General features: G+C 45.6%; 1 protein-coding gene across 1 annotated transcript in view; it reads left to right on the top strand.

The window, feature by feature from the left end:
• The first annotated feature begins 2,805 nt into the window (after positions 1-2,805).
• The window catches only part of RHEB (Ras homolog, mTORC1 binding), a 40,959-nt gene continuing 16,521 nt past the window's right edge, over positions 2,806-27,243 (top strand). Inside the window, exons 1-2 of the mRNA XM_066385330.1 lie at positions 2,806-3,194; positions 27,170-27,241. Of these exons, the coding sequence (XP_066241427.1) occupies positions 3,143-3,194; positions 27,170-27,241 (124 nt within the window). The 5' untranslated portion in view covers positions 2,806-3,142. The remainder of the gene's footprint in view (positions 3,195-27,169; positions 27,242-27,243) is intronic.

The following is a 27,243-nucleotide window of genomic DNA, read 5'->3' as shown; positions in this document are numbered from 1 at the left end:
CGGCCCTCCAACAGTCTGAGGGACAGTGAACTGGCCCCCTGTGTAAAAAGTTTGGGGACCCCTGCTCTATCCACTGAGCGACCTGGCCAGGGCCAGAACTACTTTGAATTAGCAGCAAGTCCACTTCTCCCACACCTGTTCCTAAAAGGTCTGGCTGTGGTCCTTTTAGGTTGATGGTGTGATGTCATATCATCAATTCTGAGTGTTCTAGATAATCCTAATCACTTTTTTTTTTTTTGTATTTTTTTGAAGTGGGAAGCAGGGAGGCAGAGAAAGAGACTCCCACATGTGCCTGACCAGGATCCACCTGGCATGCCCACCAGGGGGTGATGCTCTCCCCATCTGGGGCGTTGCTCTGTTGAAGCTGGAGTCATTCTAGTGCCTGAGGCGAAGGCCATGGAGCCATCCTCAGCGCCCGGGCCAAATTTGCTCCAATGGAGCCTTGGCTGCAGGTGGGGAAGAGATAGATAGAAAGGAGAGGAGGAAGGGTGGAGAAGCAGACGGGCACTTCTCCTGAGTGCACTGGCCAGTAATTGAACCCCAGACTTCCACATGCCGGGCCGACGCTCTACCGTTGAGCCAACTGGACAGGGAAATCCTAGTTACTTCTTAAACCACATTCTGGAATAAAGGACTCTTCAAACCTCCTGGGCCTGACTGAACTTCAAGGGCTTTCAGACAGTTGGAACATTTTTTATTTTTTTATTGAGACAGAGAGAGAGAGAAGGATAGATAGGGACAGACAGGCAGGAACAGAGAGAGATGAGAAGCATCAATCATCAGTTTTTTCATTGTGGCACTTTAATTGTTCATTGATTGCTTTCTCTTATGTGCCTTGACCGTGGGCCTTCAGCAGACCGAGTAACCCCTTGCTCGAGCCAGTAACCCCTTGCTCGAGCCAGCGACCTTGGGTCCAAGCTGCTGAGCTTTTTGCTGAAACCAGATGAGCCTGCATTCAAGCTGGCGACCTCAGGGTCTCAAACCTGGGTCCTCCGCATCCTAGTCCGACGCTCTATCCACTGCGCCACCGCCTGGTCAGGCTACAATTGGAACATTTCTTGAATGAACTTGCCCTACAGAACTGCACTTCTTAGTCTGGACTCCTAATATTCCCAGGCAAGGGTAGTGCTTTCAAACTTTCTGTGGCAGCCACACTAAGAAATACATTTTACAGTGGGATTCAGGATACAATACATATTCATGGGAAACATCTGTAACACGAAAAGAGTCATGAAACAGTACTTACCCTTACTGTGAGCAACATAAGGGTTCTGTTCTATCTTTAAAAAATAAAGGTAAATACCCATGAAGCTGATCTCACAACTCACCAGAGGGTCTAGAACTCTCAGTTCAAAATACTGTGGTAGGCGGCACCCAAATCCCCAGGGTAAAAAATGATACCTCTGCCTGGAGAGTCCATTTTAAGAACCGAAGTTTTCAACTATTTCAACTCATTATGGAGCAGAATGCACAAACCCATTGAGATCAAGCCCAGAACTTTCAAAGCCATCGCTCGCTTGCTTCCACCAGGTCACCTGGGGCTTCCATCTGCAGACCCTGAAGATAAGAAGGGCTGGGCGCTCCTCTTTTCAAAGGAGAAAGGGAGCCGGACATTGAGAGGATTCTGCTTTGACTCCAGGGTTCTAACTCCACGAGGCACGTTGATGGGACAGTCACCTCTCCTGCTTCATCCTCTGAAATCAGGTCCTGTGGTTCAGCTTCCTCTCCGTGCTCCCTGAGAAGAGGCCAAGGGCCTTGACCAGCAAGCAAGTGTCCCACTCAGCAAGCGGGTCCACGCTGTCAAACAACCTGATGACAACAGGGGCACCCGTCGTTGGAGCAGCGGGCACCTGCTTTTTATTTGTTTTTTAGCGACCCCCAAGGGCAAAGAGTGTCTACCGCGATGGACGTCTCCCTGGCTGGACATCTCCCAGTCGCTTTCTTTCTCAGGCCTGGCGTCCCCCAGGCCTCCCTTCCTGCATTCCTTATTGGTGTCACCCAACAGATCTGCACCAACAGCAGAAAAAAGCAGTCGTCAGGGCGCCTTGGGAGGGGGGACCAGGGACGGGGGACGAGGAGGTCTAGGCCAGTAGCGTTTATTGAAGCCAGCCTGCATCGGAGGGCGGATCTGCGGGTCTTCGGCCAACCCCGACCGGTGTGGATTAACCCCAGAGTGTTGAAAAGATGCGCCGATCTGTGATGGGTGCGGGGTCTGCGTGTCGCAAGAGTTGGGACCCCAATGATGATGGAACCCACACTTTTTGAATGAAATGCAAAAAAACCCCAAAACACATTCCAGTCTTCCCACGGTCCTTCCGCGCGGATGACGTTTAATCACCCACGACATCCTCAAACCCTAACTTACGCAAAGGGCTATAAAAAAAAAAAAAGGAAAATGCGGGTAACCCAAAGGCCAGCAGGTACGCGCCACGCACCACGCATCTCGGGCCTTTTTGGGGCTTGGCGTTTGGCCAGCGACCGCGCATTGCACGCTGTGCCCCGTCTCCACCCTCCCCACTAGCGACACCGGCGCCTTCCAACCTCCCTGGCTCAGGCAGGACACGCGTTCGCAGCGGGATTTTATTTTTAGCTTTTGGCCGAACCGCCCCGCCCTTAGGCCCCGCCTCCTCGCCGCCCACCAATGGGAGACGGAGTTTCCGTCGCATCACCGCGCGCGCGGGGAGGAGGGCGGGAGCTGTCCAATCAGAGCGCCGGACAAACTGGCGTCATTAAAACGCGGCGGAAGACGGTGGGAGGGGTCATGACGCAGCGAGTTTGAGTCGTGACTTTTCCGAGGCTGTTCGGCAAGTCCCCTCTGTTCCCACCTCTAAAGTAAAACGTCTCCCGACGCGCCGCCGCCCCACCTTTCGTGCGTTTCGGGGGCGTGAACGGCGGCTCGGACGCGAGCCGCGAGAGGAGAGGTGGCCGACAACGCCGGCGCCGCGGTCACGTGGGCGGTGTTTGGGGGTGGGGCCGCGCGGCGGTTCCGGGCAGCTGGGCGAGCGAAGAGCGAGGAGCGGAGGCAGCCGCGCCCGCCTGCCCGCCCCTGGATGCCGCTCTGCCCCGGCGCGGCCGCCGCCGATCGCAGCGCACGAGCCGCCGCCGCGGTTGATGTGGGCCTTGGGCTGAGGACGCTGCCGAGATGCCGCAGTCTAAGTCCCGGAAGATCGCCATCCTGGGCTACCGGTCCGTGGGTGAGTGGCGGGCGCCGCGCGGCCTCACGGGGCCCCGGGGACGCGGCGTGCTCTGCCAAGTTGGAGGCCGGCGCGGCCATGTGGCGGCCGCGCGTTTCGTAACCAGCCGCCCGCCCGCTGCCACCTCCATTTTGAGCGGGGGCGCGGGGAGCGCGAGCCCGGGGAGGCCGCCGGCGCAGCGGGCAGCGGGGCCCGGCCGGGCCCGGGGTGAATGGAGCTGCGGGACCCCCGCCGGCCCTGCCCGGACCGCCAGCGCCGGGCACCCACCGGGCGATGGGGGGTGGGGAAAGGTGCACCAGTCTCCTTGCCTTTCCGCCCCAAACGAAAGCGCAGACCGTGGGATTTTTAATAAAGGAAACAGCAGCTCCTCGGGCGTTTTTTTTTCCCCTCCGGGCGGCGAAAAAGCGCGGACCTAAAGGTTGCCTGGCGACCGAGGGCAAGTTTTCTACCGAAGGGAAGAACCGGTTTCGGAAGCCCTCCCCATAGCCCTACCCCAAAATGCTGCAGCGACCCCCCCCCCCCCGTAAGGAAGTCTGGGGAGAACGTGCCTGATCTCTCCAGGTGTCCCATTTTTCTTCGGGGGGAAAAAATAATGTCAGGTACTTGTAACCAGGTGGTGGAAGTAATTCAAAAGTTTGGGTCCCCCCCCTCCCCACGCGCCGCCTCGCCCCGCAAAAGGTTGACATATTTAAAATTTAATAGCAGTCGCCTCTTTTGCCGAACCGAGGTGGTCTGTAAAGAGGGTGCGGGGTAGACGGGGTGCCTCCCCACCCCGAAAAAGAGTGGGAAAGGAGAACTGTTCGTTTAACTTAACCATGCTTCGGGGTGAGGTTTTATTGATTTGTGTTTGACCACCAGAAGCCTGGAGAAATTGCGTTGATCTTTTCGTGTCTTTTTTTTTTTTTTTTTTAAGAACTGTCTACGGGAAACGTGCACTCTTCCGGTAGTGGGAGGGACGAAGGGGGTGAAAGCGAGGGTGTGGAGTCCACGATGGCTGCAAAAGGGGGCAACAGTAACTGCCATGAGAAAGCTTGTAACCGCCCGCAGCTCACTGGAAGAACTCCCCGACTGCGCTCTCTGTTCTGCTCCCCCCCCCCCCCATTTTCCACCGCCGGTGCCAGGGTCTGTGCTCTTTGACCAAGATCAGCTACAGCGTGCTTACTCATCCATTTATGATCTCTCTTCGTCAGAGTTCTGGGGGGGGGGGGGGGGAGTGAGGGGAGGGAATCAAAGTCATTTGTGTAGAGCTAGGAGGTTCCAAGAGTCGTGGGGGTAATAACTCTTGGATGGTGCAGTGCCCAAGTCATAGATTGGTGTATGTGGGGCAAGGATAGGTGAGAGCCCTAACAGCTGCTGCACAAAGTGCCCATGCATTCAAGTGAAGCCTTTATTTAAAGTCACTAATAGTCTCCTCCCCAAATGCCCATGTGGAACCCAGCACTCAGCCCTTATTAGCAGCCTGAAGCACCCAGCCCTGCCTCTGTTCCAGTCCTCCTCTGCATTTTGAAGAAGGGAACAATGACATATCCTGGCTCTTGAGTGAGCTCTGTCTAATCAGAATAAGCGGAATAGTTAGTTCCGCTTACGTAGTTGTGCCCACTAATTGAAGGCAGCAGTCTCAGAATAATCAGGTTACAGGTGACATTGTGACATTAACTTGGGCTACCTGATTTCAACTCAAAAAGATGTTCTAAAGATCCCGACTTATTTACTCCTTGAAGTTCTTGAAGTGATGATTCTGCTTAAAGGTAAGCAAGTGTAATGTTACATCATTCTTTTGCTAAAGAAGTTTGTTTGTTTTTTTTTCTTCCATTTTTCCTAAGCTGGAAACCGGGAGGCAGTCAGACAGACTCCCGCATGCGCCTGACCAGGATCCACCCAGCATGCCCACCAGGGGGCGATGCTCTGCCCCTCTGGGGCGTCGCTCTGTTGCATCCAGAGCCATTCTAGCACCTGAGGCAGAGGCCATGGAGGCGTCCTTAGCACCCGGGCCAACTTTGTTCCAGTAGAGCCTTGGCTGCGGGAGGGGAAGAGAGAGACAGAGAGGAAGGAGAGGGGGAGGGGTGGAGAAGCAGATGGGCGCTTCTCCTGTGTGCCCTGGCCGGGAATCGAACCCGGGACTCCAGCACGCCAGGCCGATGCTCTACCGCTGAGCCAACCGGCCAGGGCCGCTAAAGAAGTTCTTTATGTTGAATCAAAAGCCTTCTGTTTTATCTTCCTTCTAATCATCCTTCTAAAGACCCAGATGTGACAGGTCACCCCTTAGCCCTTCTCTTCACATTTATTCTAAATTGCTGTTTGTTGAAATACTGTTTTAAATTGCCTCCAGTGGGACACAGTAAGTTCTAGTCCCTATTTTCTGTGCGCTCAATATATTCCATTACTAGCATACCCTACTCCATTTTCTCCATATTTGTTTTCAAGTACTGAAGTAAAGGTATTTTGAAGAGATTAAATTACTCCCATTCTTTTTTTTTTTTTTTTTTTTTTTTTTTTTTTTTTTCATTTTTGTGAAGCTGGAAACAGGGAGAGACAGTCAGACAGACTCCCGCATGCGCCCGACCGGGATCCACCCGGCACGCCCACCAGGGGCGATGCTCTGCCCACCAGGGGGCGATGCTCTGCCCATCCTGGGCGTCGCCATGTTGCGACCAGAGCCACTCTAGCGCCTGAGGCAGAGGCCACAGAGCCATCCCCAGCGCCTGGGCCATCTTTGCTCCAATGGAGCCTTGGCTGCGGGAGGGGAAGAGAGAGACAGAGAGGAAAGCGCGGCGGAGGGGTGGAGAAGCAAATGAGCGCTTCTCCTGTGTGCCCTGGCCGGGAATCGAACCCGGGTCCTCCGCACGCTAGGCCGACGCTCTACCGCTGAGCCAACCGGCCAGGGCTACTCCCAGTCTTTGCATTTGATTTTAAAGTTAACCTTTGTGGTTTTGGAGGTTTTATTCCATTGATTTAGAGAGGGAAGTGGGGGGGGGGGGACACATCAACTCATTCCACCCAGCTGTTCCATCTGGTTGTGCACTCCCTGTTTCTAGTATGTGTCCTCACCAGGGATTGAACCCACAACCTCAGTGCATCGGAACAATGCTTTATCCACTGAGTCACCCAGCAAGGGTCTAAAGTTACTAACTTTTGTTAGCCAGCACACTTTGTGGACTGTGGGGTCTTTCTGTTTTTCCTGCTTCCATAAACTAGCCACTCTTCAGGGAACGATTCAGTGTTTAGACTTCAGGGGTTTACTGACATTTGCTTGCAGATAGTGCTATACTAGAGAATTTTGAGTATATGTTTCTAGATTGTATTATTTTATGATGTTGAGCTGTTGTATCATAAGGATGGGATAGATTGGTAGTAAAAGGCACAACTAGAAACCATACTTAGAGTGTTCTCTTGATTAAATCTTAAGCCAGTTGCAGTGGTTGGCAAACTCATTAATCAACAGAGCCAAATATCAACAATACAACGATTGAAATTTCTTTTAAGTTTAAGTTTTTTAAACTTAAACTATATAGGTAGGTACATTCCTTATCAAGGTAGCGCCCACATGTGGTATTTTGTGGAAGAGCCACACTCAAGGGACCAAAGAGCTGCATGTGGCTTGTGAGCCGCAGTTTGTTGACCACTGGACTAGTGAATACCTGTCATGCCAGACTTTATTTTAAAAATCTGCCTTCAAATAAAACTACTAAATGTTATTATTGTTTTAGTACTTGGCTTTTTTTAAACTTGGCTTTCAAAATTTGTGTTTTTTTAAAAACTGATGAAACTACCAGTAAGGAAAAGCAATTCTCAGGTAATTTATACAACTCTTTTTTCCCTGAAGTACTTTTCCTGTTGTTTACAGTGCTAATCTTTTTAAGGACAGGTCAGCTATAATGCAGGCTGGCTTTCAAGGAGTGCTTTGTATTAATTGTTTTAGCAGTAGCCAAGTGTCCCAGCTCCCTTACACCTTTTGTTGAAAGTACAAATGAGGGGGTCTCAGGTTAGGAGGTAACACAACTTAATCAAGTTCAAGTTGTATTGTCGGGTGACTATTATCTTCAAATAAAATCTGGTGCACTAGAGTTTTCTACAAAGGTTTTGACAGTCTAATTTACCATTAGAGCGTAATCAAAAGGTTGTCTGCTACATATATACCTTTGAGATTAACAAGAGAGATGGGATCACGGGAATGTGACTGATCATGAGGGAAAAAGTGAATCACCTTTGGTTTTATCCAGCAGAGGTAACTCAAAGTCAGTCAGCAAAAGGAACTCAAAAAATTCTTGCCTTGTCAAATGTTGGCAGTAGGGAAGATGCATCTTTTGGTTTGGATGTTTCCTAAAAAAAGTTATCAAGTTCATTCCAAATAGAATTCAAGCCCATTGTGTTCTGATTTACTGTCTATTTTTAAATTGTCCTTTTCTGACACGTTTCATTGAAAATTTTAAAGGTAAAAGATTGTATTGTATGTTAAGTGCTTAATAAGGGGTCACCTTGTGTTGAATCTTGAAATCAACTTTTTATTTTTTATTTTTGGTTATTATTCATTGTTCTGTACAAGAGAATAATTAGACCTTGCACTTGTGATTATGACTTTCTAGTGCTGATGTTACTTGAGTGTTGGTGTAGGAGATGTATATTCCTATTTCCCTCACCACCCCAAAAAGAAACTGCCCAATATCAGCCAGTCCCCACCCTCCCCTCTCCTCAGCTCCCCCATCTACTAATATACTTTCTGTTTCCATGAATTTACTTGGGGCATTTTATATAAATGGAATGATACACATGTAGTCTTTTGTGACTGGTATCTTTTATTTTACATAAGTATCTAAGGTTTATTTGTGCTGTAGCATTTATCAGTAATTCATTTCTTTTCATTGCTAAATACAGTAATACTCCATTATTTGAATATAATACATTTGATTTCTACATTTGTCAACTGATGGACATGTGGGTTGTTTCTGTATTTTGGCTATTATGAATAATGCTGTTGTGAACATTCCTATACACACTTTTGTGTAAACATGTTTTCACTTGTCTTGGGTATATTTCTAGGAGTGGAGTTGCTGGGGATGTGGTAACTATGTCTGACATTTTGAGGAACTGTAGGATTGTTTTCCAAAGCAGCTGTACCGTTTTACATTCCCATCAAACTATTGAAATTGCTTTCAGTTTCTACACATCCTCACCAACACTTGTTATTGTCGGTCTTTTTTTTTAGCCATCCTTATGGGTGCAAAGTGGTGTTATACATGATTTGCAAATTTCTATTTTAATTGGGTGACATCAATAAATCAGGGTACATATATTCAAAGAAAACATGTCCAGGTTATCTTGTCATTCAATTCTGTTGCATACCCATCACCCAAAAAGAGATTGTCCTCCGTCACCTTCTATCTAGTTTCCCTTGTACCCCCTCCCCCTCCCCCTCTCCCTCCTTCCCTCCCCCCACCCCCACTCCCGTAACCACCACACTCTTGTCCATGTCTCTTAGTCTCGTTTTTATGTCCCACCAATGTATGGAATCCTGCAGTTCCTGTTTTTTTCTGATTTACTTATCTCACTCTGTATAATGTCATCAAGATCCCACCATTTTGTTGTAAGTAATCCGATGTCATCATTTCTTATGGCTGAATAGTATACCATGGTGTATATGTGCCACATCTTCTTTATCTAGTCTTCTATTTTTTTTTTTTTTTTACAGTGATTAAAGCCTTTAAGCAAACTCTTGGCCAATACAGCAAGAATCCATAAAAGAGTAGTGTCCTTAACATGTTCACCAAGTCCAATTTGGCCCCAACACTATGCCAAATCCCTGAAAAATGTAACCCAACCTCAGTTCAGTCTGTTAGGAGCTGTCACAAGGAGCAGGAGTCCAGGAAAAGTCTGCATGGCACTGGAATTGTTGTCACAATTCTATACTTTGCAGCTCACGTCCAAGTCCCAATGACTGCTGCTTCTAGCTGGTAATGATTCAGGTAGACTGGAAAAGCCATCTGCAGCATGTGATCTTTTCACTTTCTTGATGAAACTTTTTGCTTCAAAGGAAATTTTAAACTATTTTTCCTTTTGTCACTTGTGCTTTTGATGCCATATCTAAGACACCATTGTTTTATCCAAGGCCATGTGGATTTACTACTACATTTTCCCCTAAATGTGTTATACTTTTAGCTCTTAAATTTGGGTTTATGATATATTCAGTTGATTTTTGTATATGATGGGAAACAGAGGTACAACTTCATTCTTTCATATGTGGCTGTCAGATTGTCCCAGCCCCTTTTGTTAAAAGACTGTTCTTCCCTCATAGGATTGTCTTGACATCCTTTACAAAAACTAGGTGCCCTGAAATGGGAGGGTCTATTCCTGCACTCTGTTCCTATGATTTATATTTCTCTCCTTATGCCAGTATCACACTGCTGGATTCTGTAGTTTTGTAGTACGTTTCAAAATAGGGAAGAGTGAGTCCTTTAACTTTATTCCTTTTCGAGATTGTTTCGGCTTTTCTGACTTCCTTGCATTTCCATATGAATTAAAATTCCTAAAAGACTTTTTAAAAATCAATTTCTATAAAAAAAACAGCTGGGATTTTGATAGGGTGTTTTACAGTTTTGCAAGTATCTTTGAAATATCTGATTTAAAAATCAGCTGACTTCTCATATCTGCTTCTGAATTCATTTGATTGCAATGTGATACTCATTAAAGTATCTGAAGGGGATCCAGCACTGCATGGGTACTCACCAGCACTCCACAGTGATAGTTTCTTAGAGGGCAGCAATTGTATGCCATCTGAAATCGTGGATGAGTTTTCTGCTCTGTTACACTGAACTATGTTGGTTTGTTTTGTGCTTTGATTGGGTCTTCCACTGTGCCTTATTTTGTCACATCATGATCCGTCATTTGGAAAAGACTGGTCCACTGTTATGTAGATCCTTCCACATTTTGACATACTTCAATATATAAATTTTTTTATATAAATATTTTTAATGTCACAGTTTTGACTATTACCACCAGTCTCAGAAAAATCTAGATGTTGGGACGCTGTTAAGCTCACTGTGAATGATGCAAGTTTTCCTCCTGAGGGTTTGAATTTAGTTGTTGGCAAAATACTGACAGTTTTACTTGGAGTAACAATCTCATTTCTTTCATTTTCAAGAAAATGTCTGCTAAGTACTCATATTTGAAGTAGTGATCGTTTGTTGGTCAGTCTTGAGAGTGACATTGGTGTTCATGATAAAAGTGGCTGTTGCAGGTCACTTCCCAAATAGCGCTTCTAGAGACAGCCACCCGCTTGCGTGCACAGCGGGGCACTCCATGCATAATCAAGATTTAATCAAATTAATCATTTTACTGCTTCCTCGAGGACACTGTTCATTGAAAATGGCTTTTTTTCCCTCAATATAAGTACATGGTAGTGAAAAATAGCGGCTTTCTGCTACAGTTTGTTCCCACGGTCATGGTTTGTGCTGAGGGTACCAGGCTGACGGTGTGCCCACTGCTGCTTTGCACCATTAGTACAAGTATGAACACAATGGAAAAGGCATAGCAGTATCTTGGCATTCTTAGGCTCCTCACTTTTGTGCAGAGGTGAAGTGAGACCCACAGCATCCCAACTGCTGTGGTGACTGCCACAGGCCTGGGGAGGCAGGAAGGGCTTGACAGGCTGGGGACAGAAGGGGGGGACTGCCATGTAAGGAGGTGGGTAGGAAGGGAGATTGGGCGGGAGTTCGCAGGGCCTGGCGGCAGTGTTTGGGAGCCACTCCTTCTGAGTGGTGAGCAGTGCGTTCCTAATGCCTGGGGAGGGTTAGGACATTGCAAACTGATTAATTGGGCCTTTGGGGTGAAATTCGGGGTGTGGTGTTTCTGACCTGGTAAGGGCGCACCTCCCCCAAAATAATAAATATGGACAAGGGAAGCAGTATGCACAGGACCTACATACTAATACTAACATGGTTCAAATACAGGTATGTGGATGAAAGTAAAAACAGTAGTATCACAAAATGAGAAACGGCCATTTCTGCCTGTGATTATAACGTCAAAATGTACACCACTTCCTTCGTTTAGGCCTAGAATAAGGAGTTAGTGATTTTAATATTGTTTGTGAGTAGGTTGTATTTAGTTATGTGACTAAATCACAACTGAACTTGGACACAATTATGCAAGTTAAAGCATTATGAAATCTGTAGTGACCACACTTGAGAGAACCTTTTTTCTTGTTTCTAGTTGATCCTGAAGAACTAAGTTAAATCTTAACCATTGCTAGAGAAACCTGTCTTAAACTGGTAACTATCAGAATGCAAACTGCTGGGGTACCTTTAACATGAGTTATTTGAATTAGAAACATAACTTTACATCTCAAAACACAAAGGCCCTGGTATAGTATTTAAATATTCTTAAATGTACAGGGGTGGGCAAAAGTAGATTTACAATTATGAGTATGTGAAACTTTATTCTTGTATTATCACTTATTAATTGTATTATTTGTATCACAACAGTAAATGTGCTTAGGCCCACTCCTGTACATTTAAAAATGTTTAATTAGTTCTGTTTAAAAAAAAAAAGTTCCATGGAGGACATTGGAATTTGAAGATTTTGGTACTGGTCTAGCATGGACGTTCTAGAAACCTGTGTTGGGCTCTGTGGACAGTGGGTGTAGGTTGATTTCAGGGTCCTAATAAAGGTAACTCCTGCCTGTCCTTGGTGGTTGGTGTTGTGACTGTAGTGTAATTGAGTTCCCCTCACCTCCCTGCCACCCTCCCCCATTTCTCTGTGCTTACTTCCTTACAGAGAGACTGGAGAGGAGGGAATTTTTAAACAAATTGGTATTTTAACAAGATACATAATCCTGCTTTTTACAAGATTAAGAGTTGGGTGGTGACTCCGTGATGGTGTGGTAAATAATTTGAGAGCACTGGGCACGGAGATCCTGGCTTTCACAGTTAATGTAGTTTTATGAAAGGGAAATGATTTTCTAAGACTCACATGTCTTAGATGTAAATGCATCTGGCTGATGGTTTGCTTTATTCAAATCTCAATCACATTTGGAATGTATTTTAAAGAGAATATTTTAAAATACATGTTCTCTTGATTCTGATTCATGACTTGTATGAATGACTGAATTAAAATGTAAGTGGCAGAATGCAGCCATTTTGGCTTAACATCGAGAAGGGAAGGGGTTCAAAATGAACTTGGTACACTGGACACAACAAGGTAAATTAGGACCCTCTGTAGTGTTAGCGGAAATGGGAAAACACTGGAATTTCCGGTCTGCTAGGAAGTAGCTGGATTGGGTATAGTGATTTCTGACCTGGTTTGTGTGGCTCAGTCTCACCAGGACAGGGGTGCCCAACACTGAGACACGCGAGCTATGTGACAGAGCACTGCAGCTGCTGCTGGGGTCCGGGAGGCCACGGGGAAACCGGCCATGGATGGAAGCCCTGTATTTGTGTTTCTGCGTGACTCTCGTGTGCGTGTGCACTCAGGCCGGGAGCCTGGGTTAGTTCTGGGCGATCTACTACAGTTGGCGTCTTCTCACTGTGAACTTGGAACTGGTGGGCATTCTCTCCGGTCCAAGTGGGCCGTGTTGAGGAGCATGCCAGCTGAGAGGGCTCTACCCTGGAGCTCGTGAGCTGAGACGTTTGCATATTTCCTCAGGGAAGAGCTAGGGCTTTGTCATTCACCCATTCAGAGGACCTCAGTTCCCCAGAGTCTGGAGAGGACAGTGTGCAGATTGTCACATGTTACTCTAATAGGCGTTCATGACCATGTACTTAGTCACAAAGCTTGGGGCACTTTTGATGTCCACTCTCAGGGCTTCATGGTAAGCCGCTGTACTTACCGGTGTGGGGCAACCTTGAACTCTTACAAATAGGTACTGTTACTTTGCCTACTTTGCAGCTAAGGAAGCAGCCCCACACAAGTTAGGTGACTTGGCCGAGGTCAGTTACTAAGGGGCTGAGCAGAGGTTTGAATGGAAGCAGGGGCTTCAGAGCCAGCATTCTGTAACACTCTAGATCAGGGGTAGTCAACCTTTTTATACCTACCACCCACTTTTGTATCTCAGTTAGTAGTAAAATTTTCTAACCGCCCACCGGTTCCACAGTAATGGTGATTTATAAAGTAGGGAAGTAACTTTATAAAATTTATAAAGCAGAGTTACAGCAAGTTAAAGCATATAATAATAATTACTTACCAAGTACTTTATGTTGGATTTTTGCTAAGTTTGGCAGAATAAATCTTTATAAAACAACTTACTATAGTTAAATCTATCTTTTTATTTATACTTGGGTTGCTCCGCTACCGCCCACCATGAAAGCTGGAACGCCCACTAGTGGGCGATAGGGACCAGGTTGACTACCACTGCTCTAGATGATAACACAGGTTATTATTTAAAAACAGTTTGGATAAATACTTTGAGAGAAAAAATCCAAAGGAGAGCTAACATCACCACTGGTGGGGTGGGAGAATTGTTTCTAGCAAACTCGTTAAAGCTCAGGTTGGCCAGGCAGAAGGTGGGGCCATGAGGCAGGAGCAGGGCAGACCACCTAGGGTGAGAGGGAGCTTGGCACTGGGGAGGAGTGGGAAAAAGGCCATGTGTCTGAACTGGTGAATGAGGAGCAGAGTAAAATGTGTGAATGGCAACGAGGTCACATCGGACTCATCTGTGTGCCAACCAAAGTCCTGCTAAGTATTAGGCTTTTCCCTGGAAACAATGGCCAATCATTAAAGAGTTTTAAGAAGGAAATAAGATAATTGTCTATACCAGGATTGACAAATTTTTTCTGTTAAAGGGCAGATAGTAAACATGTCAGGCTTTGTTGGCCACGTGGCTTCTGTCACAAGACTCACGTGTCTTCTGTAGCCCAGCAGTTACAGATGATACATAAACTAATGGGTGGGGCTGCATGCCAATAAAACTTTATTACCAGCTCTGACGTTTGAATCCTATCTTGTTTTCACGTGGCATGAAGTATTCTTTTCAATCACTTAAAGATGTAAAAACCATTCTTATTCTTGGTTCATAGGTGTACAGATTTGGCCCCTGCCTGTAATCTACTGAGCCTGTCTTGCATCCCCGAGAGGGTCCCTCCCACTGCTCTGTGTGGTGGGTGAAGGCATTCGGACTGGAGGTGGCAGGACACGTATTGAAGCTCGCCACGCAGCTGTCATGACTAGTGTAGTGCTAGTGAGATGAAGAGGAGACAGACTGAGACGTACCTAGAGGAAGAATCAGTTAGACTTCATAGTGCGGGAGATGTTGCGGATAACCTTCAGGTGGTTAGCATGCGTGCCAGAGTGGGTATTGTGTCACTGGCTAAATAAGAAGAGGACCAGGATTTGGGGTGTCAGGTCCACCTTCTTGCCTTGTCATTCCTGTGGTCCAAGAGACAAGTGGCTGCTCCTGAAGCGGGCTTCTGGGAGTGTGCTTGTTCCAGATTTTCATGTCACCCGAGGGTCTGCCCCAGCATCCCCTCATGCTGCAGGGTTTTGTCCCTGTTGCCTGGCAATAAAGGAAGTCGCAAGACCTCCTTGGCCCCTGCACACTGCTTACTGCGCCTGGGAGGGGTGCTGAGGGATCCTGTCCAGCTATGGGGCGTTGATGTTTTCCTGCTTGGGGGAAGGGGATTGGGGCTCCATGTCTAGACCTTCTCATTCTGCAATAATGTGCCACGAAAACATGTGAGTGTATTTCATGAGATAAATTGTTTTCTTACTCTGACCATGTTTTTGGGTGAGCATTATCCTGTAATATTGGACAAAATAATAATGCCTTCCATTTCTTGGACCTCTGTGGAAGTGTTTCTCATAGCTAAGTTTACACAAGTAGGATGTTCCTGGTCCCTTCAACTGTGGTATAGGGAAGCACTGTCCAATAGATATGTAATGCAAGCCACATGTGGGGTTTAAAGCTTTCTAATAGCCACATTAAGCACATAAAAAGAAACAGATGAAATTAATTTAATATAATTTAGCCCAGTTTGTCCAGAATAGTATCATTTCAGTATGTAATAGATATTGACATTTTACATGTTTTATGCTAAATTTTCGAATCTTGTGTATATTTATACTATGACCCATCTCAGGACTGACCGCCTTCCAGGTGTTCACCCCCACCCCACCCCTCATGTGGCCATGCTGCTGGCCAGCAGGCAACCCAGGTCCGTAGTAGGGCATGGATGTCCGCAGGGGCCCAGTGCAAACTTGGAAGAACTCCTGAAGAAATCATCTTATAAATAACCATTCATGCTGACTGATGGAGATGCTTTGTATGACTTTATAGTCCTAATCTTCTGTTATGACTAGTTTTGATTAGTCTTAAACTCCATGCTCTTTAATATGCTAAAGATTGTGTTAAAATGTGAGGGTTTGTCTCGCTTTCTCCAGCTTTCTCACCATGACCCTCGGCCTTCTCCCCAGTTGTGGCCACACATCTAGCAAAAATCACTCTTTATTGTAGCCAAATATTTAACTTTCTGCAGCTTACCCCGTCTGTCCCCTTGCCTGTCAACTTGGCTTTATTTCTAACTAGCCCTATACAGACAAATATCCTGTTTTAATCATCTTTAGGGAAAGAGTTTCATGGCCTTTCTTGGCAGCATTTTTTTTCCTTAGTTTAATAACCATCAGTTAATAAATAAATTCTTTCATTTATGTAACTTAGATCTTCATGTTATAAACTTATGTCTCATATTCTCAGTGGGATATATCTGGAAGCATAGTGCTTGATAGCAATAACCATTTGAATGAGCAATAATTTTATGAACTGGTTTTACTTGGTTATTCTTTTGTCTTTGTAGTGATAATTGCACTGTAGTTTTTTTTTTTCCTCTTCTAACGTCTGTTTTTAAAAAATTGGGAATGAGGTGTAAGAAAGAAGATGATGTCAACCCTGCTTCACTCAAAGGCACAAAAGATAATTTATGCAAAAACATTCTGTAAGCTCCTAAAACAGTCTCGCATGTAGGTTGTGGTGAAGAATTACAATTTGAATTACCTGCCTTACATGCCCACGTCTGTCCTCTATGTGGAGGAAACACGGGGTGGGTCTGTGTGAGAGTCCTGGGGCACACTGAGAACACACAGGAACACCTCACACACCCCTTTTAAATTAGAATGCTGAGGTGTGATTTTGAAAAGCTTTCTTGGAGACTGCTGTATACATGAATGTGTACATACACCACAACCCCACCCCCCGCAGAAGCTGCACCCACAGCACCGCTTTCGGCAGAACTGCACATATATCAGTGATAGATTCAGGACGCAGTCCACTTGGAGCCCAAGGGATTTTGCAGTCTCCCTGCTCTTTGCACACTTGGTCCATTTCTCAGCATTCATCTTGCTGGTAGCCCCAGAAAAGTGCCTTCCTGCGCTCAGGCCGGCTCACGGCACACCTGGACAGTGGCCTGCTGTAGGGTCACATGCTGGGGCCAGTTACATGCGGGAGGGACCTTGGGAGAGCACGCTGGCAAGGAAGCAGGTCCAGGAGGCCCAGGTGAGCCTAGCTCTGGCCACCACCGTCAGCTTGCCTGCTGAGGAAGGACCGCAAGGCCAGCAGAGGACCAGAGAGTGCAGCCTTGACTGGCGCATTGGGAACAGGAAGCAGGTGTTGGTTTCAGCCACTGAGTCTGGGGCGCTTTGTTCCGCAGCAGCAGAGAAACTGATGCTGATTTTCCGCTTTAAGGGGACATGTTTTTATTTATTTTTTTATTTTTATTTATTTTTTTTTTTCTGAAGCTGGAAACGGGGAGGCAGTCAGACAGACTCCCGCATGCGCCTGACCGGGATCCACCCGGCATGCCCACCAGGGGGCAATGCTCTGCCCATCTGGGGCGTCACTCTGTTGCGACCAGAGCCACTCTAGCGCCTGAGGCAGAGGCCACAGAGCCATCCTCAGCGCCTGGGCAAACTTTGCTCCAGTGGAGCCTTGGCTGCGGGAGGGGAAGAGAGAGTGAGGAAGGAGAGGGGGAGAGGTGGAGAAGCAGATGGGCGCTTCTCCTGTATGCCCTGACCGGGAATCGAACCCAGGACTTCTGCACGCCAGGCCAACACTCTACCACTGAGCCAACCGGCCAGGGCCAAGGGGGCATGTTTTCCTATTGATTTTTATGTTATTTTGAAGCTTTAGCTCAGGGGTAGTCAACCTTTTTTTTTTTTTTTTTTACAGGGACAGAGATAGAGAGTCAGAGAGAGGGATAGACCGACAGGAACAGAGAGAGATGAATGAGAAGCATCAATCATTAGTTTTTCGTTGGGGCACCTTAGTTGTTCATTGATTGCTTTCTCATATGTGCCTTGACCATGGGCCTTCAGGAGACCGAGTAACTCCTTGCTCGAGCCAGCGACCTTGAGTCCAAGCTGGTGAGCTTTTGCTCAAACCAGATGAGCCCATGCTCAAGCCGATGACCTTGGGGTCTCGAACCTGGATCCTCTGCATCCCAGTCCGACGCTCTATCCATTGCGCCACCGCCTGGTCAGGCTAGTAGTCAACCTTTTTATACCTACTGCCCACTTTTGTATCTCTGTTAGTGGTAAAATTTTCTAACCGCCCACCAGTTCCACAGTAATGGTGATTTATAAAGTAGGGAAGTAATTTAACTTTATAAAATGTATAAAGCAGAGTTACAGCAAGTTAAAGCATATAATAATAATTACTTACCAAGTACTTTATGTTGGATTTTCGCTAAGTTTGGCAGAATAAATCTTTATAAAACAACTTACTATAGTTAAATCTATCCTTTTATTTATACTTTGGTTGCTCCACTACCGCCCACCATGAAAGCTGGAGTGCCTCCTAGTGGGTGTTAGGGACCACTGCTTTAGCTGAAGTAGTTATTGCTGTATGTCATTTTCTTGTATTTCAGATTTATTAGGTATAATTATTAGAATGCCTTTTTCTCCTAAGCAGATTGTATTTGTCTTAAAAGCATTACTTAGAATGACATCACATACCAGATATTTTACATGTATTTCATTTAATCCTCACAGCTACCTGGAAGGTAAGGTAGGTGCTGTCATTATCTCCATCTTCCCAATGAGGACACAGACTCAGGGAAAACAGCCTGTTGTCACATAGCTGATCAGCACCATCCTATTCTGCTTAGGGAAAAAAAAAAAAACAGTAAATGCCTTCCCTTTTTTTATGCTTTATTGAGGTATAGTTTACATACAGTAGAGCTCAACTTTTCATATGAATGCCTTTCTCACTGTTATGATAGGGTGCTTCTAGGGTGGCAGTCAAATATTAATTTTATTGACATCTTTTTCAGAATTACCCATGTAACAGAATTTCAGTCAGTGTCTTGGACTCAAGGTGGACTGTGTTGATCATAATCTAGGGAAAGCTTTCTTGACTTTAGAGTGCAATACTAGAATTTAATAGCCATTTGTTGAGCACGTGATTGGTGCCGGGTACTTTGCCTTATTTTATGGTTCCATTTAGTCATCACAAGCATGAGGATTCAAGGCACAGAATGGGTAACTTCTAGATACAGAGCTGTGTTTCATACCATAATGAGTTCAGATCCTGAACCCTTACCCACTATATTGTTTCTGCCAATTATTACATTTCCTCAGTTCTGTGATGCTTGTTTTTTGTGTTTTAATGTTTCTGAAGCCAGGGTATATTCTAATTTTAATTTACTAACCCCTACCCCTCAAATCTGCCATTCACAGATGGCATGTCTTAGAATAAATGGAATCTTAAAAATGGAAAAAGATGATGATTATGTGATGACTAGTTTTTGCCCTGTGAGGATGACCACAAATTATTCCATTATTTCCTTGAAATGTATGCTGGTCTGTATTTTATGTTGAATAGTAGGAATTCACTTAAAAAGGTGTTACTTAGGTTTTTTTTAACATTCTTTTAAAATGTTTGTGGAAATTTTTTTTTTCAAATTCACTTGATTCTGTTTTGTCTCTTTTTTTTTAGGAATTTAAAAAAGACACGATACTTACAATCTCTTTGGAAATGCATATTTTGTTAGTTTTTGGCAGACCTTTATAAAGTTGATTTCACCTGTTCCAATTATTTTGATAGGTGTGTTTTCTTGTAACGGAGTTCTGCATGTGACCGGGAACCTGGGACTGCAGGCTCGTGTTTGCTTGGATTTCCCTGTCCTCCCACCTGTGCCCGCCCGTGTCTTGGGTTTTCTCACCAGCCTTCATCTGTCCCCAGTCCCAGGGTCCTCTTGTGGGGAGTGCAAGGCTCCTGGTAGGAATTGGTGATTGTGTCCTGTCCCAGCTGCCACCCTATCCTAAACACACACAAAACATGGCCCTTGTGGTCATCAGCTTCCTGCAGGTGTCTGCCTTGGCATCTTAAGACTACTTAAGTCCATTAGGAGGACGTCACTGGTGCCTGTCTCTCACAAAGACCCAGGTCCCTGGAGGGATTTCATGTCTCGGTTCTATCACAGAAGTGTGGGTGTGAAGTCAAGTGATATGTAAGGTTCTTTAAAGCAGAGGGCTCCTATCTCTGTAAAATACAAAGTTAGCAAATAGGAGTGATGCTCATAAAAAGATATTACAATTTTGTTTTAATAGTACAGTTAATATTGTAATCACTTAGGAAATGTTTTGCAAATCAGTTTAACTGTCTTAAACAGTAAGGAAAGGCATTTACGTGCATAAATGGAAGACTCAGGGTTGACTGAATATTTTTTGTTCAGCCATCCTTGACCTTGGCTATCAGGTGGTGGCTGCACCCTGCACTCATTAATTCAGAATTACTGGCGTGAGACTCAGGCATAGTTTTGAGAATTTTCTCGGTGATGCCAGAGCACAGCTGAATTTGAGAACCAGCAATGGACACTGGAGGACTTTGTGGAGCAGCACCCCCAGGGGCTTGGTGGAAATGGAAAGTCTCATATCCTCTATTTACCTGACATTTTCCCTGAGGCTTCTCAAACCAGACTCCACACACTGTTCAGGTACTAGGTCTGAGAGCTACAGGCCACGCAGGTCAGATGCATCTCCATGGGTGCATGCGTTTATTTATTATTTACTTATTTATTTTAAAGATTTGTTGCTTTTACAGGGGAGTGGGGAGCGAGAAGTATCAACTCATAGTTGCTTCACTTTAGTTCTATGCTTGTCCTATGTGCCTTGACTGGGCAACCTCAGCGTTCCAGGTTGACACTCTATCCACTGCGCCACCGCCAGCCAGGCATCCATGGGTGCATTTAATTTTGGTAGTTAGTAGACTGGGCCTTGAAGTGATGTGACCAAGGTCACTTTTGTAAAGTGTACTCACGTTCATGGTTAAGCATGTATTCCCAACAGCTGCGGTGTCCAACGAGACCTTTCTGTACCACAGAGCAAGGGGAGAACCAGGTCAGTACACCACCTTGGACTTTGAAAGATGGTTAAATATTTCAGAGGTACTGCGAACAAAGCACATGGAATGATGGAGAAACCAAGACTGTCCGCAGCCATTTCAAGAGGGGCAGGGTTAGAGGAGACCAGAGGGGAACGGGGTCTGGAGCTAGAGGGGCAGGAGCAGCTTCTGTGGGAGGAAGGTCACTCTGCCCTCTTCCTTGACACCTGGGATAGTGGACAGAGGGCCAGGCTGTGGAGCAGCACTGCACTACCTGGGGCTTGTTCTTCTCGTTCTCATTGTCTGCTCTACAAGGGAGCCAGACAAGGGTGTGGGGAAGACAGAGGTGGTCATAGCAGGTTGCCTCTGAGGTTAGGCACCACCTCTTTGTCATGGCTGTGACCTAGTGCCTGGCCCATGTGAGGTGTTCTGTAAGTGCTTACTGTTCGAGCTGCAGGAGGGGACTGGAGAATTTGGGAACACCCTGGAGGCAGTAGGAGATCAGAGTGATCCCTTAAATCTGAGCTTTGGCCTGTGGAGATTTAAACTTTAGTGTGCAGCAGAAGGGGTGGGGGGCTGCTGATACTCTCATCCTGTAGGTTTGGGTGGGATTTGGGAATTTGTAACGAGTTTCTCTGTGACACTGCTCGGACAGGGCACTGCTGTAGCAGGGAGTCGTGGGCTGGAGGTCAAGGGCGGTCGCCAGCCTCTACGTGGGTGTAGGGCTTTTCTGCAGCTGGGTCCAAAAGGCTCAGCAAAGCAAGCAGTTAGGTCAGGGTCATTGATTTACTGGGGGGCCCAGAGAAAGAAAATGGGAGGCTCTGACAAAAGACTAGCAGACTGGACTTTATTTTGGGCCTTAAACTGATCGGGCAGGCAGTGGTGGGGTTGGAGACTCAGGCTATAATAGTTTAGAGGAGCATATTTCTAACCTTTCCTACTGTAGCCTGTCATAAGAAATATGTTTTGCTGTGCTACCCGATCATGAGCATGTGTATAACTGATCAGAAGTTTCATAACATATTCTTATTTACATTCTACTCTGGTGTTTCCGTTTCTTTGAAAACAGTGCTGGTTATAACAGTGTCTGGATTTCACGATCTGGTGGGGAAACTTGCTTCCAGAAATGGTCTGGGCTGGATTCTGGGAGTCAGAGGGGCACAGGCAGAGTGCTGCAGCCTTGCTTACTGATTGGCACGTGCAGATGCAGGTATTGGGGGTGGCGCCTCCCTGGTGGCAACTACATCCTGGTGTGCTCTGAGGTGGGTCACTGAAGGGGCGCTGAGGCAGTTTTTGGTTGCATGTTGTAGACCAGGGGTCCCCAAACTACGGCCCGCGGGCCACATGCGGCCCCCTGAGGCCATTTATCCGGCCCCCGCCGCACACCCGGAAAGGGCACCTCTTTCATTGGTGGTCAGTGAGAGGAGCATAGTTCCCATTGAAATACTGGTCAGTTTGTTGATTTAAGTTTACTTGTTCTCTATTTTAAATATTGTATTCATTCCCACTTTGTTTTTTTACTTTAAAATAAGATATGTATAGTGTGCATAGGGATTTGTTCATAGTTTTTTTATAGTCCGGCCCTCCAACGGTCTGAGGGACAGTGAACTGGCCCCCTGTGTAAAAAGTTTGGGGACCCCTGTTGTAGACCGTAAATGGCAGAAAGCCACTGTAGATTCGAGGCTTAGCAAAAGGCTAAGTTCTCCCCCCTCCACCTCCATATTGGCTATTCTGAGTACTTGCACCCACTTCACTTGCTTCCTTGGGTTGCTGGAAGCAATTTACATGCCCTTCCTCTCACTCTTTGTTTGTTTTCAGATGTTGGTAGATTTCACTAGTGCATCCTGTTTATGCCTTGGGAGAGTTCCTGTTTTAGCCTTGGATGTGTAACTTTGTATCAAGGACTTTCTTTTTTTTTTTTTTTTGTATTTTTCCGAAGCTGGAAACGGGGAGAGACAGTCAGACAGACTCCTGCATGCGCCCGACCCTGCAGCGACCAGAGTCACTCTAGCGCCTGGGGCAGAGGCCAAGGAGCCATCCCCAGCGCCCAGGCCATTTTTGCTCCAATGGAGCCTTGGCTGCGGGAGGGGAAGAGAGAGACAGAGAGGAAGGAGGGGGGGGTGGAGAAGCAAATGGGCGCCCCTCCTATGTGCCCTGGCCGGGAATCAAACCCGGGTCCCCCGCACACCAGGCCAACGCTCTACCGCTGAGCCAACCGGCCAGGGCCTGTATCAAGGACTTTCTTGATTTGCTATATAATAAAGCAAACTGGGGCTATGGGGCATTCGGATATTGCCATCAGTATTTGAGGGGTCCTCCTGTTCCCATTTTTCTTAATAAGTATGTTTCCTTAATTCCGCACCAATTTTAGGAGCCAGGCTGGTCCGGCGCAGTTGCAGTATCTGTGAGCTTTGAAGCTAAGCTGTTTAGACCACCTGTGTACGTGGACATCAAAGCTCTTATCAGGTGATGTTAAGAATTGGAGGTGAAAGTGAAAGCAGTTGCTGCAATGGGCTGTGCGCCACATACATAGCTGGGGTCCTGACGGGCCCTCTGCCAGCAGCTTGGTAGACTGGTTACCAAGGGAGACCTGCCCCTCCCTGTTGTACCCAGTAACAAGGCATGGGGCAGTGTATGGGTGTGGAGGGGAAGGCGCTAACATACACGTCGTAATTTTTTTAGGAGAATAAGCTCACAAGCTCCTTCAGAATTCATCAGAAAACCGTTCAAGTATTTTATGTAAACAGGACCTATTTTGCAATGATCATGAAGTATATGACTTAGTCAACAATCTTGAAAGTAGATCTTCGGTAGTAAAAATACTAGACAAGAACACTTACTGTATCATATTATCCTTGTAAAAATGTATGTAACAGTACTATTTTTACCTGGTAAAGTTTAGAGGAAACTTTTTAAAAATAATTTTTATGATTTTTAAAGTTAAGGTGGTTTTTAGTTTGGAGGAAAAGAGTATTTTGAATCAATTTGGGATACTGAGACTTGTCAAACCTTTCATAGTAATGCGTTGTGTCATCAGGAGAGTGATTTGCTTCTGTGTGTTGATAAACACGTCTGTCTGTGTGTGTGCTGTCTTGCAGCTTGCTTCCACTTGCTCCTGTAGTGTTGTCATAACACTGTCCGAGCCGGTCTGAAGTCGCAGGCTCCCCAGGTTATACAAATTTAGGAGCCTCTGAGTGCATGGGCCTTACTGAAACACTGTCAGGAAATAGTTGGTGTTCCAGAATGTGAGCGTGACAGGGACAAAGGCCCAGTAAGTGTACGAGGTTGTTATGGGGGAAGGTGTGAAAGGTGATCAGGTGGAGGATATAACTTGCTGTAGGTCAGCCAGGCCTTCTGCCTCTGCAGGCCAACGCATTAGAGACTGTGATTGAGAGCTCTGGGTTACTACTGCCCTGCAGGACAGTGATGTCCCTAAGGGCCACAATGGCTAGCACTGGAATGGAGGACGCTGTGCACAGTGGAGTTTATTTACTAAGAGGAATTATCATTTAGTGCTGACACGTAAAAATTTCAACACTAGTTGCCTGATAATTCTGCTTTCAATGGAAACGGCAGAAAACCACTGTCATATCCCTTCTTAATGTAAATAAATAATGATCTCCCTGTCGGGGAAAGTTCAGTAGAGGAGAGGCCCAAGGGAAACCTAGCTTTTCTTCAGTCCCACTTCTGCTAATGAATTGGCTCTTTCTCCCAGGACCATTGAGAAATCCAGCTTGTTCCCTACAGACTGGGAGTTTCAATTCTGGTGTCCCAGTTACTGGCAAAGATGAGAATTTGCTGTCACCTTCTTTTGTAATCTGGGTTGGACTACGTTGTCTGCTTCTGCCAGAATGATTGCTTGTGTTTTCAATTTAAATGTGAATTTAGCCTGTCAGATAATTTCTGCCCTTTGTGATGTAAATGAGGAAGCCTCCTTTGGATATGTAACAATAATTGTGGGTGGGGGGGAGACAGATACAGACAGGAAAGGAGAGAGATGAGAAGCATTAATTCTTCATTGGGGCACCTTAGTTGTTCATTGATTGTTTTTTCATATGTGCCTTGACTGAGGAGCTACAGCAGAGCAAGTGACTACTTGCTCAAGCCAGCAACCTTTGAGCTTCAAGCCAGCAACCATGGGGTCATGTTTATGATCCCATGCTCAAGCAGCAACCCTGCACTTAAGCTGGTCAGACCGCACTCAAACCAGCGACCTTAGGGTTTTGAACCTGAGTGTTCCACCGCCTGGTCAGGCACAATAATTCTATGTTTAAAATGTGGTCCCCTTTTTAAATGAGTTAACTCCATTTATCTCATGCTGTCTTGTTTCATGTGTATAACTTTCTTTTCAATTTGGTTGTGGCTTCCTAAATGTCACGCACTGAGTCTGAAGCTATTTCCCCCTCCCTTCATGCTTGCTGGTAAGGCTGTTGGGTATTAGAGAGCCTTCTAATCCAGTACCTCCTACTTGTTTCCCTCCGCTGTTAGGGAGCTTTCACTTCTGTGACACTTAGCCCCTTTCCTTACTGGTTTTAATTTAGGTCTGCTTCCAAAAGAGTTATAAAATAAAAACCTTTGTAAGGTAACTCTTGCCCATTTATCTTTAGGGGGGGAAATGATCTTATTTCTTCCTTTACTTATTTCCATTTGTAACATCCTCACCCCTAAAAAAAGACCCTTATCCTACCTAAGGGGGTCAGAAGCCCACCAGAGTGCCTGGAGTATTCCTCAGAAGCCCTAAAGAAAGTTCTTTTCTCTTCTTCCTAATCAAACATCTTTTGTTTTAAAGCAGTAGCATTTGGTGTAAATAAGAATTTTCTTAATCTTTAACATTTTTCAGTTTTGCGAATATAAAAGGGTTTTTTATTGATATTTTTGTTACATAGAACAGGTTTTCTATATTTTGAGCTACATGCCTCTTTATGAGCCAGCTTACATAACGTGGTCTCTTTTTGAACATGATTCTTCTGAAATGTGCATAGTTCCTGAGCAGTGATGGGATCTGGTCTGACAGGCCCATGCTTGGGTACTGATAAGTACCAGACAGTTGTTTCTTCATTTCTGTTGAACTGTTTCCTAGTCACATTTATAAAATTGAGATCTTTTGTAGTATCTGAATGTATGAGAGTGCCCTTTGGAGGTCTGATTTTAAATTTCATTCATTTGTTCAGAAACCTGTCTGCTGGGTCTCCAAAGACTAATTGACCAATTAAGGTTATTTCATATAACCTCAGGCACTAAAAGAAATAAAACAGGGTGGTATGATCGAGTGCCATCAGGGAGTGGGTGCCACTTAGAAGGGGTAGCTTTAGCTACAGCACCTCTAAAGAAGGGACATTTGAGCACAGACTAGAATAATAACAAAGTGAGTCATGCCTTCAGAGATCTGCAGGTTGGCTAGAACAAAGGCGGCGTGCCGAGGCTGTAGGAACTTGGCAGGGACAGTAGATGTGACTGGATAGTGCGATGATGGGGGGGGGTAGCCAATGAGGTTAGGTGGGTGAGCAGGCCCTGCACAGAGGGGGAGGGCCTGTTCTCGTGGGCCGTGGTTCAAAGCTGAGAATGTATTCTAATCACAATGAGGATTTTAAGCAGGCAAGTAACATGTAATTTTCAAAAGCTCTTGTGGAGAACAATTTCAGTGGTCAGTAGTTCTGGAAACACCATAAACTTGGTATTTAGCTGATTGTGAGGAATAAATAAGCCTATCAATTTTGAGGTTTTCTAGTTGTCTCCCAGCAGCTCCTACTTTTGCGCCAGTTTGTTGATAAATCCCTAAGTACAACCTTGTTCCCCCATAAACTGCACTTCTCCATGGTTTCAGGGCAGCAAGTGAACCAGAAATCCCAGGAGTACGGACTTAAGTTAGCAAACCACTCTCCTTGGCTGTCCCTGCGTATCCTTGGAGATGGAAATTGGTTCAGCAGCACGCGTTTAATTTCATAGTACTCTGAGGGTGGACCAGAGAGGGCAAGGATTGGGGTGGGTTAGGGAGGAACGCCTTCCTGTTTCCTGGTGGTCGGGTGGTCTGGACTGTGTTCCTGCACGGTTTCTTCCTAAGGACCCTGCTCTGACGCCCTCTGGTAGAAATTTCACATCCACCGAGGAGTTCTTGGTAACAGGCTCAGTGGTCACAGTGATTTTGTTCTTAACTGTCTTTTGTGTGCAGGACACTGCTAGCCTTTGATACTGGATGGAGGACACAGAATTTCTGCCTTCACCGAGTTTTTTAAATAAAGATTGTGTTTTGTTTTTCTTTTTTCAGATTACCCTCTTTAAAAGCTGTACCTGGGAACACTTAATAGCCATATGTGAAAACGCCCAAAGAAACTAATCATGTTTTATTAATTCCCATATTAATATTAATAGACAGATTTCAAGGACACTAGAGGAAATCACCTTAGCTTAGATCTTATTTAAAGAGTTGTCTGCCTTTAACAGAATATGTGATGTGCTTGTTGGTCAGTAATATTTGTTAATGTTACAAAAGCATTTCATAATAGCTTTTTGCTTAAATTTTGCAATTGCTTAAAAGCTAATTAAAGGAATTGTTTTCTGTTCCCAGTACCTTTCATTTCTTCATCTGTTACAGTGAAGGGTTTTTTTGGTAAAATAGTAAGGTTAAACTTTTTTACCTTGGCAATGCCAATGCAGTCTGAACTCTTGCTTTCTTTTATAGGGAAATCCTCATTGACAATTCAGTTTGTTGAAGGCCAATTTGTTGATTCCTACGATCCAACCATAGAGAACAGT

This window comes from Saccopteryx leptura, chromosome 5, assembly GCF_036850995.1.
Source record: "Saccopteryx leptura isolate mSacLep1 chromosome 5, mSacLep1_pri_phased_curated, whole genome shotgun sequence".
Taxonomy (NCBI): Eukaryota; Metazoa; Chordata; class Mammalia; order Chiroptera; family Emballonuridae; genus Saccopteryx; species Saccopteryx leptura.
Note: the sequence above shows the minus strand (reverse complement) of the source record. Positions and strands in the feature narration are given on the sequence as shown.